Raw genomic sequence first — 15,368 nt, 5'->3', positions numbered from 1 at the left:
TTCAACTTTTTAACATAACCATAAAGAACCAAATAATTTATTTTTACTAAAAGACACCACATGCAGTTGCCCTCACTATTCCTTTTAGATGACTACCTGCTTCGCGTTACATAACATTCTGGCATTCCATACCATAAATTTAACCTTAGCAATGTTACCTATTTACCTGACAAATCTTTGTGCTGACAATATTTTCATCTTGGCATTTGCAAGAAACTTTGCACCTTAACTACGCACCTTGCAGACAATTTATCATGTGCCGTTTACACTTATTACCAACCACTGACTGGCACTTTGGACATGAATACAGACAATCAGAAGCCAGTGCAAAAATCTTCCTGCCCCTAGAAAGGCAATCAGATGCGCTTATCTCCTGGGCCATTGGAGTGGACAGGGTATCTCCTTTCTGTTGGTGGGTGAACGGCAAAGACAGCTTTAGCAATGACTTTGATACAGCCCAAAATGAGCATTAGCCAGAAGGTCAACTTCACATCTTGGACATCTAGCAAGGCAGCAGAATTATCTTCTGTGTTGTTTATCCTGGTCAAGGCCTAGCACCATTGTGACTCAAGATAGGCACTGCAGGACAGATTCCAAATCAAATTATCACTCCAGTGGATTCCCAGGTACTGCAGAATATATGGTCACGAACAGTTTAATTCTAAAGAGAAGCTTCAATCAGAAATAATTGCTTACAGGCAATGTTACAAGCTTACTAACTATGCTACAACATAGTACTGCATAAGTAAATAAATATTACAGCACTTCAAATTATTGGCACTATGTCATCCCAGTGATCTAGAAAAGACAGAGTAGAGGACGGGAGAGACTTTTTAAATAAAGTACTTGTCCGAGCTAAAAGTGAATGAAGAAGCAGTATTGCTGTTAATACTTTTGAATGTGTTGCTATTGTGCTGTCAAGTTCGTCTGCGGACAAAGTTGGTTTTGCGTGTTGCGGTATGTTCCTTGTGCATAAAACAACAAAATGTTTCTTTTTGGCAGTGCAGCTATTAATAAATTGAGATAGTGCTTTAAGCAAAAAAGACATTGCACCACTCAAATTCCACAGTAATCCACTGGTTTTGGCCGGAACTGTGATCATACTGTCCTGAAGGCGGAATGAAACAGGCAACATTTCTGGGGATAGCAGAGACCTCATCAGCTAAACAGTCTACTCTAGTTCACCGTAACATCATTTACAGACTCAGCATGGGTTTTTGGTTTTGGCTTCCACTTCAGATGAGAAATGGAGAAAAAACAATATTTGGTAAATTCTTGGCAATGCATATATATGAAGAGCTGCTTCCATAAAACTGTGTACATGATTTACTCACTCAGTAATACACCAGAGACTGTTTTTCAAATTCTTTGTGAGTATTATTATTACACAGACGAGAGGAGGGCACTGAAACAGTTGGACTCCTGCCAAGAGGAGACTTCTGGACCTCTGGGCCAAAGCCAGCCAAAGACAGTGCATAGCAGACTCTACCTTGTGTTGTTATGTACAGGTGCGGAAATAAGTAAACGGAGCACGCTTTTCTGTTCAAATTAAAATCACACCTTCTGCACTGGAGATAAGAAAACAAGATTTGTCGAAGTGAAAGGCCACTGGAGACTACTACCAGTTTGCACATACCACCACTGTCAGTTTCAGCTATGCAACACGTGAAAAATTTTAGAAGCAAATAGCGCTCTTCGTTTACTTTGTCCGCACCAGTACCTGCAAGCCCATCCCTAAAGCATATGTGTGTGTGTGTTACACTTAGAGACCTCGTGTGTGACAGGCCTAAATGCCTGTCATGGAGGGACTTTAGTTATACCATCCTCACCTCACGTCCTCACTCTCTTCCCTTACTGGCATTCCCATTTGTCTTCCCCAGAGTGAACAGCAGTCACAGATATTTTCACTAACAGATTGCAACATTTGGCAACCTGAACACATAAATTTGCTGTGAATTACTCTTACAGAACTCTTGCTCAACCACATCACAGAAAAGTGATAAACTGCTATGTAATTGCACCTAATCAACTGTTTGAAACAGTGCTGAGGGAAACTTTCAAATTTAAGATGCCATAATAATGAGTTCAAAACCACTATTTTGCAAAGAAAACAACACAAGAGAAGGACACCACATGCGCACATGCGCCGCACAGGACGTTATTCCATCAACCTTTCCTAAACAGGAAGCGGAAGAAAATGGCTAGCAAAATCACAGCACCAGAATCATGGAGGAACAGAATTCTGGCTTCCTAACTGGAGAGCCGCAAGCGGAAGGTAATGCACCCAAGCTTGCCACAACGGTCTTCCGGTTTCCTTGTGAGTCAAGTATTACTATTGTTTTCCTTCAACCTTGTTGCTTTTAAAGATGACATTAAAGTGATGATTGTTTTAGGGTCTCATTGTTTAGTGATTGGAATGGCTCAAGTGTATGTGACTGCATGTGCAGCAGCATGAAGAATGTGGAAAGTCATCGCAGGATGCGGTTGTCGCAGACGATGGCGTTCAGCGGTTAAGCGCACTGGCTGCATGAAAGATTCGCGAGGCGGATAGAGCATTTTAATATGATATTGTTTCGAAAAATACTTAACATACGCTCAATTAAGACGTCGACCGCGGAATAATCAAGAAAAAACGCGATCGGACAAAGAGAAAGCGAAGCCGCAACACGAGTACAGTATGCGCACTTGCACTATGAACAGAACGAGATAGAGAGAGAACTTCGAGAAGAGAGAGCTGTTACCAATAGATCATGTATCGCGCGCTTCGGCGTTAGATTCTGAAGGTTGGGACAGTCTCCAGGCCGGTAGTTCTTAGACCCTGGCGGCATAGTCGGCCAGTCGAACGATTTATTGTCGGGCTCTTGGGTTCGAGGTTCGAAGAAGGGTCTCCCAGGCGTAGAATGAAGCACGTAATTAAGCGCGCTCTGACACCGACACCCGGCTAATCAAGCGCAATGGTACTCACCGATATCGAGTCCGGTGACGTCTTCCCTCCTCTCCAGCACCTTCTCTACTAGGTCTTGGACCCAGAGCAGGTAGTTGAGGCGCTGCGGCACCGCCGGAACCAGTCGACCAGGCGGCAGCTGAACGTCCAGGTTGAAGAAGTGCTTCAGCAGCGTACGGGACAGAGCGCGCTGGGAATCGGCATCTTTGAAGTCGAGTTTTGCCTTGCCCTGGGTATTGTAGCTGACGTGCTGGGCGAAGTCGAAGTACTTGTCGGCCAGAACAGTGAAATCGGGCGGCGTGCGGAAGACGCTCCGCTCGTGCATAAGCAGCACGTCTCTCTTCATGGCGAGGTAAGTATGCTGTGTAGCTGACCGCGATCGAGCTCAATATGACCTGCAGTGCAATTCAATCGCCTTAGTTTGCTTTAAAAGGCCAGCAACGTCTACTCAGCAACTGAAAGCGTTGTCAGTTTCTAAAAGCGCAAACACGTCGAAAGTTCCGCGGTTCCGCCATGTCCGACTAGCAGACGAGGCGTACGTGATGGCGCTGTTTACAAGTAGCAAACTGAAGACGCTTGAGATAATATAAAAGCAGTTACTTCAGTCATATTTTTCTAAATCTAATTTTTATGGCACTGCATTAAACTTGTTTTAAATTAAAGAACTGTTTTATAGTGAGTGAACCCATGGAGTGAACCATTATAGAGCTAAGCCAAAGACTCCGCCATGGTTGATCCAATCCAAGTTCGCACGTCAACCGCATTTTTTCAGTCTGCTACTAGTGAGAAGTTTCTTCAAGAGACTTTTGGCGCATATAAATGTTCGCTTTACGCTATATCGCTCGCCCTCTTGTGGCCACTAGGACATTGAACGCACGCTTGATGAGGTGACGTTGAAAATTTTTGAGTACTTTTCTAACGGAGCAAATATACAAGTGGTGCGTACAATACATCCTGCGGTTCTCCGTGCAGCTCTGACGACTCACGGCCCAAGATTTACACCCGGACCGGCGACAAAGGTGAGCTTGTAGCCGGTGCAGACTCCCGGTACTGTTGCTTTCGCTCTGGCGATTATGTTAAGTGATAATGAAGCACGAATTCGTGACCTCCTTGTGCTGGCGTGCGTATCCATTAGGAATCTGCACTTGCGTCTCCGTAGGCCGCATCATAGGCGTGCACAGGGTTCTGCATTAGGGGGAGCCAACTTTCACCCAAGAGCCTCCCCCAGCCAAAACACAGCGCGAAGATGAGGAATGGTTATAAAACATTTATATTTTGTAGTGATGAATAGCAACACATACAAAATAGCTTCGCCATTGCAAGATTAAAAAATACTCGACGATGTGCTTCTCCCATAACGGTTCCTTAATTGAGTCTCCGGCTTTCCAGAGGAAAATGTGTCTTGAAACGTAACAGCACGAGTTCAGAGAACGCTGAGCACTTTTAAAAACGACGGCACAGGTCCGACAGAGTGAAGGCAAGAGGCGAACAATTGCGCCCCCCTTGAAGGATTAGGGGGGACGCCCTTCCTTCCCTGCGTACGTCTATATGGACCGCAATATATGCTTTCTAAAATCCACTAGATCGTAAGCATTGCATCAATGCTCGTTTGTGATGCGTCTTTCGGGTCGCAGCGCAGCATCAACATTCTCGCAGTTGCAAATAAGCTATAGAGCTGGCTAAAACTTTTCGGAACATGAAAACAGCGGATCGCTTAATTTAGTCACTGCATAGTCCGCTACGCAGTCTGTATTTGCCCGTCGAAATTTCTAGTTACTTCCCGAGAAGCCGTGCTTATTCTGTGGGCTTTGTAGTCACTTTCTCCCGCTCCGTTGATTAAGTATGTGCAGTGCTTAAAGTCTGGTTCATTCGGAAAGGGAAGTGATTCGAGCACGAGAGAGAGAAAGTGGTTGGCAGCCTGCTTCGCACATCATTTTGTAAAAAGGGGTGAAATTATTGTTCTTTGTTTTGGGTTTCAGAAGATATTTAATGGCTCTGATATTTAAAAGACACTGCGAAATTGCAGAAAGAATGAGAAGAAATATTCTAAAAACAACTGAAAAAAAAAAAAAAAAAAACGCTGCCTGCTTCATATTCCTGCAGTCTTTATACATTTGAGTGTGGGGTGTCTCAGACCCCTTTGAAATACTGGTAGAGCATGTGCCTGTTCTCCTTGAGAACCGTTAATACTGTTTCATACATCCAATCGTCTAGTTGCTGTAGCCATTATTGCTTTTGGGTGGCACATGCATGCAGGCACATCGGCCACGTTTACGGGCCAGCGGCGGCGTAAAGATGATGCTGTGTTTGAAGCACTGGGCGCCACCGATGAGCTCAACTCGCACATAGGATATGTGCGCTCTTTGCTCGGACATCCGGAGGTCAGCAAGCAACTAAAATGGGTGAGAGTTCGAATGCCAATAGCAAGAAATTTAAGGCCCTAAATTCCTCATATGGGGCAGAGAACTTTCCGCAATATCTAGCTGTGCCCATTTTTAGGCCAGCAACTCCTTCCCTTCTTTCCTGTTTTTCCTTCCTTCTTGTTCCACATATGCGGCGAAAGGGAGACAGCATGCAGTACTTCTCTATAATATAATGGCATATTATGAGAAAGACGAAAGAGAGGAACTCTTATTGGGAGGAAGAGGAAACCAATTTTTTTGACAGTCGACCATATGCAATCAGCTTGCACTGTGACACAAGAGCCGCTGCTCCCCATAGTGTCACTGCATCATTCATGAGTTCACAAAAAGGGGTGCCCAAAGGGATTCAGACATAGTGGCTAGCACACAAGAAAGACGCAGACAGAAAGTAGGGGAACAGGACTGTGTGCGTCTTTCTTGTGCACTAGACACTATGTCCGAATCTAGCAACAAACTAACCCAATTAAGAGCCGTGGCCCAAAGAGAAGTGAGCGACGAAAACTGATGCTGAAATAGTGGTGGTGCTGTGTGGACCACGCCTAACCACACGTGTGCAAATAAGACACATTTTTATGCACACCCAATCCACAATCAATAGCTGTCCAGCCCACACACCACATATGGCACGTTTGCATTAGCCTGGTCTCTGATTGCTAAGAGGACAGACCTGGACACACTGCTAACATCGGGGAATAGAATGTGCTTCTTGTAACAATCTGTTGTTGGCTCATTTTGTCTGTGATATAAGGAAGATGAGTATTTGCTTTTTATTGGTTATTCATAATCACAAATCCTGGTCTTGCCAACTTATTTGTTTGCAACCTGATCCTGGATGACATAGTGCATTCTGGGAGCAAGCTGAGATGATGACTCCTGGGCATATTGAATCAACAAAAGCTGTTGTGTGGGATTCTCAAACAAGAATTCTTTGATTGGATTGAGCAACAACAAATAAATATCATGTATCATATCTTGGCAACGTCTCATCTGGTTACCAGAATAAGAGGCACTGCCGTGTAAGTTTACTGAAATTTTACTCTTGGTTGGTCACATCAGTAACAGTGTGAGGATTCTGGATCAGCAGCATTTCAAATGCTTGCTCATCGACTTCCTTAAGGGTGTGTGTACATCAATTTTCTCAGCCTTGGGCATGATGACTTGTGTACATCAGAGCAAGCAGTGCTTGGCGGAAAGCTTTCTTAGCGCAGAACGATGAGTACTCAACATCCAAGAAGCACATCCTATTTTCTTGATTGGTATGTATGCTTCGTGATCCATGTACCAAAGTTTTCTGACTTGCGTTGGATAAAAATGGCATTACTTGATTTTAAGCATGTCATCTTATTTGCTGTGTACTCTCATGCTGCTAAGATCCCAGCAAATCTTTCAAAAATACAGACAGTTTAACTCAGTTAATCATGGAATATCGTGCAGCAGCAGGGCGTTTTGAGAGGATTAGGTTTGCTGTGACTCAATTATTAAAAGTAATTTTACTGTGTTGCCTTCGAACTTTAGTCCCGGACCTGATGGAATTTCCACAAAACTGTTAAAACTAACCAAACACATCTCCGGACCACTGCTGTGCAGGCTGTTCCAGTACTCCCTTGACACAGGCAAATTGCCTAAGGATTGGAAAATTGCTCATGTCATTTCTGTCTTTAAGTCTGGAGACAAAAAATCACTTCACTATTACAGGCCTATTTCGCTCACTTGCGTTTCATGTAAACTCCTTGAGCACATTATAGCATCTCAAATCATGCAGTACCTTGTAAATTGTAAGCTCATCTTCTCTAATCAGCACGGGTTTCAACGTGGACGTTCCTACGAATCGCAGCTGTTTGAGTTGGTCACTGATCTTCACCATTCTGTTCATTCGACTCATCCCATTGATGCCATCTTTATTGATTTCGCTAAAGCCTTCGATCGCGTTCCTCACTTTCGCCTAATCCATAAACTTAATGCAATGAATTTATCCCCTGGGGTCATTGACTGGATCAAGGATTTTTTAACTGATCGCTCTCAATCTGTCATCCTTAACATAAATGCCTCTGCTCCTGTCTCAGTGAAATTGGGTGTACCTCAGGGTTCCGTCTTAGGACCGATTCTTTTTCTCATGTACATAAATGACCTACATTATAACATTGCCTCTAGTATTCGTTTGTTTGCAGACGATTGTGTCATTTACCGTCCCATTAAAAGCCCTCGTGACCACATTATCTTACAGGATGACTTAAACATTATTTCTGACTGGTGTACAACGTGGCTAATGCAAGTAAATACTGACAAAACTAAAGCTCAAACGTTTACTAAAAGGCGACGCGTTGTCCTTTATACCTATTTCATTGGAAACGATGCCATTGAACATGTATCATCCATTAAATACCTAGGAGTACATTTATCTTCTGACCTTACTTGGAATACTCACATTGAACACATTATCAACAAGGCCGATGGAACATTAGGCTTTCTAAAATGCACTCTCTATCAAGCTGATGAAAAAACGAAACTCCTAGCCTATACAACACTTGTCAGGTCTCAGCTTGAATATGCATCCATCATTTAACACCCTCATCAAGCTTACTTAGCAAACTCCATTGAATCTCTACAGAGTAAAGCAGCCAGGTTTATTGCCCACGATTATTCCTACCCAACTAGCGTAAACAGTATCAAGCAACGATTTAATTTATTGCCCCTTGAGACTAGGCGACGAAATGCCCGCCTATCTTTCATGCACAATCTATATCATGGTTCATCAGACTTTCGAAAAACGTTCCTTTGCCCTGCCCCCCACATATCTGCTCGCGTAGACCATCTATTTAAAATCAACCCCGTACATGCGCGCACAAATCTGTTTAAATATTCACCACTGCTACTTGCTATTTCACAATGGAACAGTTTGCCAGCAGATGTCGCTACCATACCTGACCATAGTTCATTCCTCAAGGCTTTGGAGGGAATTGAATGTTAAACTGACAACTTTCTTAATAATATTTTGCAGTGCTCATTACTTTTTTTCCTTGATGTGTAGTGCTGTGTTATTTCTTGTTCATTTCAGCCTACTGCTTGGTATTAAGCGCGTGCATACCTCGTTTCTTCAGAGCATGTAAAATTGCTTAGGTCATATAACTACTGGATAAAAAAAAAAAGGAAAAATAGCGACCGGTATGACTTGTTTTTTTTTTCCTCCCTTTCTTTCCTCCTCTCTGATCCTTAAGTGCAATTGTTACTTATGTGCCTGTTATAACAAACTTTGTTCATGTGACTTCTCCCCCGCTATGTAATGCCTGAAAGGGCCTTTAGGGTATATAAATAAATAAATCAGGCTGCCATGCTTCCAGACCACACATTGGATGTGTACACTGCAGAATCTGCAGTGGAGAAATGTGAAAACCTGAGCATTGTTGCTGCTCACGATACATCGCTCGCCCCCAATTGAACACAACCAACTTGACCACATCAAAGTTCACCGGCATTCTATAATTGCTTTAGAAGAAGGGAAAGGTGCAATATCTGTCAGGCTTGTTTCTGTGGACACCTGCAAGTCTCTCGGAAAGGTCAATGTCAAATTGGCTTCAAACATTGGGTTTTTGCAAGAATGTGGATAGCAGCACTGCACCACTAAAAACCACCCCGCCGGGGTGGCGCAGTGGTTACGGCGCTCGACTACTGTTCCCAAGGACGCGGGATCGAATCCCGGCCTTGGTGGCCGCTTTTCGATGGAGGCGAAAAGCAAGACTCCCGTGTGCTGTGTGATGTCAGTGCACGTTAAAGAACCCCAGGTGGTCGAAATTTCCGGAGTCCTCCACTACGGAGTCTCTCATAGCCTGAGTCGCTTTGGGACGTTAAACTCCACAAACCAAACTAAATCAAACCATTAAAAACCTTAATCATTGATGTCATTATAGGTTGGATCATATTGTAGGTTAGCCTGACGCAGATGATGGAAGACACCGAGGGCACTTGGTTCAGTGTGGCCGGTGTCCCTGCTCCCAACAACAGAGTATGACAATTTAGTTGTTTGTGAGGGAGGGTTCAGCTGGTAATTGATTGTGCACCACCTCCACCAATTCTGACAAGAGTTGAGTGATTGAGTGTAGTCTCTGGGGACAAGAGGCGCTGGCTCAGCTTGCTGCCCCCCGCAGGGGCACCTTGTGTATTGAGGTGTTAGTACTTGGTGTCACCACGGACTCTGAGCCCCCATACCGAAGCTGTAATCCGTACCGTGGAGATGGGTTGAAAGGTGGAGGGAAGAAACCGTGAACAGTGGCGATCGAGGTCGGGGTCAAGCCTCGGCCGACGGGCTCCCCACCTGTCTACGAGGTGAGGGGCTCCGGGACCTTCCTCTGCATATAAGGGTGAAACAGAGGCGACAGATTATTAGGAACCCTTAGACCACCCATAATGCATGGAAAAACAATCATCAAAAAAACTTGATCGACCTCCGAAAAGGAGTCGCACCGAAGTGACGCAAAAAATCACGCACCAACTGAGAACTTTCCAAAGTTTCTTGTCCTGCGCTCATTATCCGAGTCTAAACCTGTAAATGAGCTATCAGTCTTTCTGATAGCCAGCTCGCTGAAGGCCATCATTGGGGCTAACTATAAAGCGAAAAAAACTAGGATCTGGTGACTTACTAATAGAGGTACCAGACAAAAGCCAGGCTGACAAACTCCTCATAACAAAGTCATTTGCTCACCTTGACAATCAGGTATCGCCCCACCGCAGTCTTAACAGCTGCCAGGAAGTGGTTTCTGAGCGAGACCTCTTAAATGAAACAGAATCAGATCTCCTTGAGGGCCTACAGAACCAAGGTGTAACAGCAGTACGAAGAATAACAATCAGGCAAAAGAATGAAGAAATGAAAACGAAACATATTGTTCTCACTTTCAACCAGAGCACACTTCTTGAATTCATCAATGTGGAATTCATCCGATGCTAACTGTACATATCAAGTCCCCGCAGGTGCTTCAAGTGTCAGCGGTACGGGCATGGTAGCCAGACATGCCGAGGACGTCTTACCTGTGCAAAATGCAGCGCACATGACCATGCAACCGATAATTGCAATGCAACTGACTTCAAATGTGTGAACTGTGAGGGCACACACCCTGCATACTCACGGTCCTGTGTGGCCTTTCAGGCCGAAAAGAAAGTAATCAATCTGAAGGTAACCGAGAATATATCATACGGAGAGGTGCGGAAGAAACATAGAGTTCTCTCCTCTGCTCCCTATGCTGACGCAGCCCGTAGAAGGGCCAGGCCGCGTCTAGTAATGGTGGGTACGCAGTGAAAAAATTCAGTTGAAAAAATGGTAAATCGTCGCCTTCTCTATTTCCTTGAATACAATGGTCTTCTTCATCAAAACCAAGCTGGTTTTAGAGCTGGGCGGTCAACAGCTGATCAGCTCATTGAATTTGAGTCTTATGCAAGGGATGCTTTTGTACATAAACAACATTGTTTATCTGTCTTTTTCGATCTTGAAAAAGCATATGATACCACTTGGCGCTATGGTATCATCCGCGACCTCTTCTCTCTTGGCATCACAGGGAACATGTTGAATACAATACGAAGTTACTTGTCTGAACGGACCTTCAAAGTTCGTGTTGGCAATGCATACTCAAACCAAGTACATACAGGAAAATGGTGTCCCTCAAGGTGGTGTTCTCAGTTGCACACTTTTCATAGTCAAAATGAGCTCTTTAAAAAGCGTCCTGCCAAAAACTATTTCTTGTTCTATGTTGATGATGTTCTATGTGTATGTTGATGACATCCAGATTAGCTTCAAATCTTGCAACTTGGTCATCTGTGAATGACAGATTCGGCTAGGTGTAAACAAATTGTCCAGGTGGGCTGATGACAATGAGTTTAAATTTAACTCTGAAAAGAGTTTGTGTACTTTTCTCTAAGCAGCGTGGCATCAGGCCTGACCCCAACATTATACTGAATGGTCAGAGCTTTGCCTTTAAAAAGGAACATAAATTTCTTGGCATAGTTGTTGACGAAAAACTTTCCTTCATTGCCCACATAAAGCAGTTGCAACTGAAGTGTCTCAAAGCAATGAATCTGCTAAATATTCTCTCTCACCGGTCATGGGGCACAGACCGCGACTGCCTTCTGAGCCTTCTGAATAGTGTAGTTCTATCACGCATTGACTATGGCTCGATGGTCTATCAGTCAGCATCATCCTCTACACTAAAATTGCTCGATCCTGTGCTCCACTTCGGCCTTCGCCTCGCCACGGGCGCTTTTCGAACTAGTCCAATTGCTAGCCTTTATGTCGAGGCGAACCGATGGTCACTGCAACGAAGGAGACAATTTACTTCCCTAACTTATGCTATGAAGGTACTATGCCATCTGGATCATCCATGTCGCCGGCTCCTGCTTGACAAAACTGGCACAGCACTTTTCTCAAGAAAACCATCTCTAACACCACCATACCCAATCAGAGTTGCCATGCATATTGAATATCTGGATGTTTCGGTTACCAGTCCTCGTACAACTTCCATAAAAGACTTAATTGCTCCTTGGGAAATGCACGGTGTTAATTGTCACCTGTCGTTTCTTGAAGTGGGGAAGCACGCATCCCCTATTGCCATACAGCAGCACTTCATGTCACTTCAGGCGAAGTACACTTCTGATGAATATTACAGTGATACTTCAAAGTCTGCTCAAGTGTCCTGTGCAGCACATGGACCACAATTTTCAGTTTCAAAAACACTGAACAGACATACAAGTATATTTACCGCTGAATGCCATGGTATCCTGCTAGCTGTGAGACACATCATTGAAAACAAAGCTTACGTACAGTGGTAGTCTACACAGACTCCCACAGCATTTTAACCTCTCTATTTTGTTCGAAATGGCGTAAGAACCCAGTCCTAAATTCTCTCTTTTACAACCTCATGTCTGCCCATAAATTGGAGCTTAAAATTATGCTATGTTGTTGGTCAAATATTTAGGGGAATCCCCCAAGGTGGAGTAGATTTGTAATAAGGGAGTAATTACTCATTGCATCCACCCAAGCGCAGCCATACGGCTACAAAGGAAAGCTATACAGCTTTCTCAGAAACTTCGTAGTTAAAGAAAAATTCGTCCTGATCCGGGAATCGAACCCGGCACCACCGCCTTTCCGGGGCAGTCGCTCTACCGACTGAGCTAACCAGGACGGTCAACAGAACAGATGGTAGGGCGAGAGCGAATTGATCTGTAACTCGAAGTGGGAATGGTGTTGGTCAAATATTTAGGGGAATCCCCCAAGGTGGAGTAGATTTGTAATAAGGGAGTAATTACTCATTGCATCCACCCAAGCGCAGCCATACGGCTACAAAGGAAAGCTGTATAGCTTTCTCAGAAACTTCGTAGTTAAAGAAAAATTCGTCCTGATCCGGGAATCGAACCTGGCACCACCGCCTTTCCGGGGTAGTCGCTCTACCGACTGAGCTAACCAGGACGGTCGGCAGAACAGATGGTAGGGTGAGAGCGAATTGATCTGTAACTCGAAGTGGGAATGGTGTTGGTCAAATATTTAGAGGAATCCCCCAAGGTGGAGTCTATTCCACCTTGGGGGATTCCTCACTCAGCCGCGGGATGAGCGGAAGAAAACAAGCCTCCTTACTCTTTATAGCTGCGTCAACAGGCAGCGCCAGCGGGCGCAGCGCCGCCTCTCGGGTGCGATACTGCTCCTCCGACCGGCGCGTTGGGCTGCAAACTTCTGCAACAGACGGTACATATCTTTTAACTCTCCTGCACCACATTGTTCGAGATGCGGTGATCGGCTTACTGTCATTCATGTTTTAATTATATGTGCACAACTGGAACCAGAAAGGAGATGTCATTTTCCCTCCTTGTACACTCATCAAATACCTGCACACCCATTCATTTTTATTGGTGACAACCCAATGTTTCCTTTAAAACAGGTGTTTAACTTTTTATCACAAGTAGGCTTTTTACATGGAATTTCTTATCGACGTGGGTCTCAGCCCGTTCCTCCTTGAGAGGACGGATGAGATCTTTTAAAGCATCTACTTATACATTGCACATCCATTATATATCGCAAATGAATTTTAGGCCCTATACACCATTGTTTTTAGCAATTTTACAGAGCGAATACATTTTTAGGCCCTATACACCACTGTTTTTTATTCCTTCATGAAAAATCACAACTATTCCATTATATAAACTTGAGTACACAGTTAACCTTGAGTCTGGCGCTCTTTGCCCTGAGTCGCCCTTGCGCCATTAAAATCCATCATCATCATCATCTTGAAGTACAAGTACAGGGCTGAAAAATATAGGCTTCCCACGAGGGGCAGCACGAACGCACCATAGAATATTTTGAATACACTGCAAGAACTGAAAAATGTCCGCTTGCGGTAAAAAAACTGCATCTGGTCCCGATGAGATTCATTATGAGATGGCTCGCCCATCTATCAGAAGCGTCTGTAGAAGCGCTTCGGAAGTTTAACAAAATCTGGGTGCTAGCTAAAATACCAGAGGCTTGGGAAAAAGCCATAATTGTGTCTTTCCTAAAACCCGGCAAGCCACCGACCTGCCCTGGGAGTTCCAGGCCTATAGCCCTAACTAGTTGTTTAGCAAAATCTTTTGAAAGTATTTTAAACACTAGATTAACCTTTATTTTAGAATAATGTAAACTTCTTAAAGGGACACTAAAGACAGCCAAAGATGGTATGAAAATCTAATAAACTACATTTGGTGACACTGTCGTCGCATATCCGGCAGCAAAAAATCGAATAATTGCTGAGATATTGCGATAAGAAGTTGAGGTTTTTTCTTGTTCCCGCCGGTCGAATTCAAACTGTGGCCTCCAACTACGTAGTTGGAGTTGAGTGACGCACTCTATGACGTAAGCGGAGACTCCGTGATAGCTAGCGAGCCGGCGCGGCCCGCGGCGTCGCATCCCTCAAGGGCCAACTTGGCAACAGCGTACTCGCAATGACGGCCTCAGCCGAAATAAATAAAACGATGAAGAGAGTAATTTACCGAGTATATTTTTGTATTTGCCTTGCAACCTTTACGTTGTTTTTTCGCCGTCGTTTACATATGATAATAGCGTGTTATCATGTTTGAGAAAAAACATACTACCGCATTCAAACATGCAACGTAATTCGCATTTGTCAGCCTCCGGGATCCCTAGCGCGTCACGTGATTTGTAGTTGCGAGCCTCGGCCGTTTGGCTGTGGTGGCGATACCTGTATTTCTGTTATTCTTCTTTACTACCTTATAACAGCTCTGTTTTCAGTAAGAGTGGTCTTTTTGTAATCAGGAACTGGCATTCTATCGATGCAAACCAACTTCCTTTCTCTCTTTAGTGTCCCTTTAATATTCATCAGTGCGGTTTTAAGAAAGAATGCTCAACTATAGACCACCTAGTGCGCCTCGAAAACACTGTCCGCGAAGCATTTATACATAGGTAGCATTGTCGCTGTTTTATTACCGAGCGATATTACCAAGCGAATTTGTCATGGAATTTACATATAGATAACATCTGCTCTTCCGCTTTACGTAAACTATATACTTTTTAAGACATAAGTTTAAAAATTCTCCCTCGAGCGTAAAACTACTTGCTTACAATTCACTAATTAGACCGAAACTTGAATATGCATGCGTTGTTTGAGACCTGTTTACTAAACACAATATCACTCTTTTATAAAAGGTACAAAGAAAAGCTGTGAGATTCATTTACTCTGAATTTTCTCCGTATGACTCACCCTCTGAATTAATGCAGGTTAATGGTATTGAATGTCTTGAACAACGAAGAAAAAGTTTACGCTTGCAGTTTCTTTCTGCGCTTTGGAATCAAGACCTAGCTATTAACCCTTAACCATATCTGTCGCTTTTATCATCGAGGCATACGCGCCACCGTCATCCTAACATGCTGACGCCGTATTTCGCACGAACTGATTTATTCAAGTTTTCATTTTTTCCTCGCACAGTAACCGACTGGAATGATTCATTATTGCCTTTCTCCGCACTTTGATGTTTAT

General features: G+C 43.9%; 2 protein-coding genes across 6 annotated transcripts in view; one reads left to right on the top strand and one right to left on the bottom strand.

The window, feature by feature from the left end:
* Positions 1-3,493, bottom strand: part of LOC146194471 (RNA N(6)-adenosine-methyltransferase mettl16) — a 28,331-nt gene extending 24,838 nt beyond the window's left edge. Inside the window, exon 1 of one of the 2 annotated variants that reach the window (XM_084597420.1) lies at positions 2,966-3,493. In XM_084597420.1, the coding sequence (XP_084453546.1) occupies positions 2,966-3,290 (325 nt within the window). In that variant the 5' untranslated portion in view covers positions 3,291-3,493. The remainder of the gene's footprint in view (positions 1-2,965) is intronic. The other variant, XM_084597419.1, reaches the window with a different exon arrangement.
* Positions 3,494-3,672: 179 nt separating this feature from the next.
* LOC146194470 (corrinoid adenosyltransferase MMAB-like) overlaps positions 3,673-15,368 on the top strand; it is a 30,771-nt gene continuing 19,075 nt past the window's right edge. For 3 of the 4 annotated variants that reach the window (XM_084597423.1, XM_084597422.1, XM_084597425.1), the window contains exons 1-3: positions 3,674-3,831; positions 3,917-3,963; positions 5,201-5,346. In XM_084597423.1, coding sequence (XP_084453549.1) covers positions 3,764-3,831; positions 3,917-3,963; positions 5,201-5,346 — 261 coding nt within the window. In that variant the 5' untranslated portion in view covers positions 3,674-3,763. Of the gene's footprint in view, positions 3,832-3,916; positions 3,964-5,200; positions 5,347-15,368 lie in introns of all 4 variants that reach the window. The other variant, XM_084597424.1, reaches the window with a different exon arrangement.

The sequence above is a fragment of the Amblyomma maculatum genome, chromosome 3, assembly GCF_055883805.1.
Source record: "Amblyomma maculatum isolate TAMU_Amacu chromosome 3, ASM5588380v1, whole genome shotgun sequence".
Taxonomy (NCBI): domain Eukaryota; kingdom Metazoa; phylum Arthropoda; class Arachnida; order Ixodida; family Ixodidae; genus Amblyomma; species Amblyomma maculatum.
The sequence above is the reverse complement of the archived record's forward strand: the minus strand, read 5'-3'. Positions and strand labels throughout refer to the sequence as shown.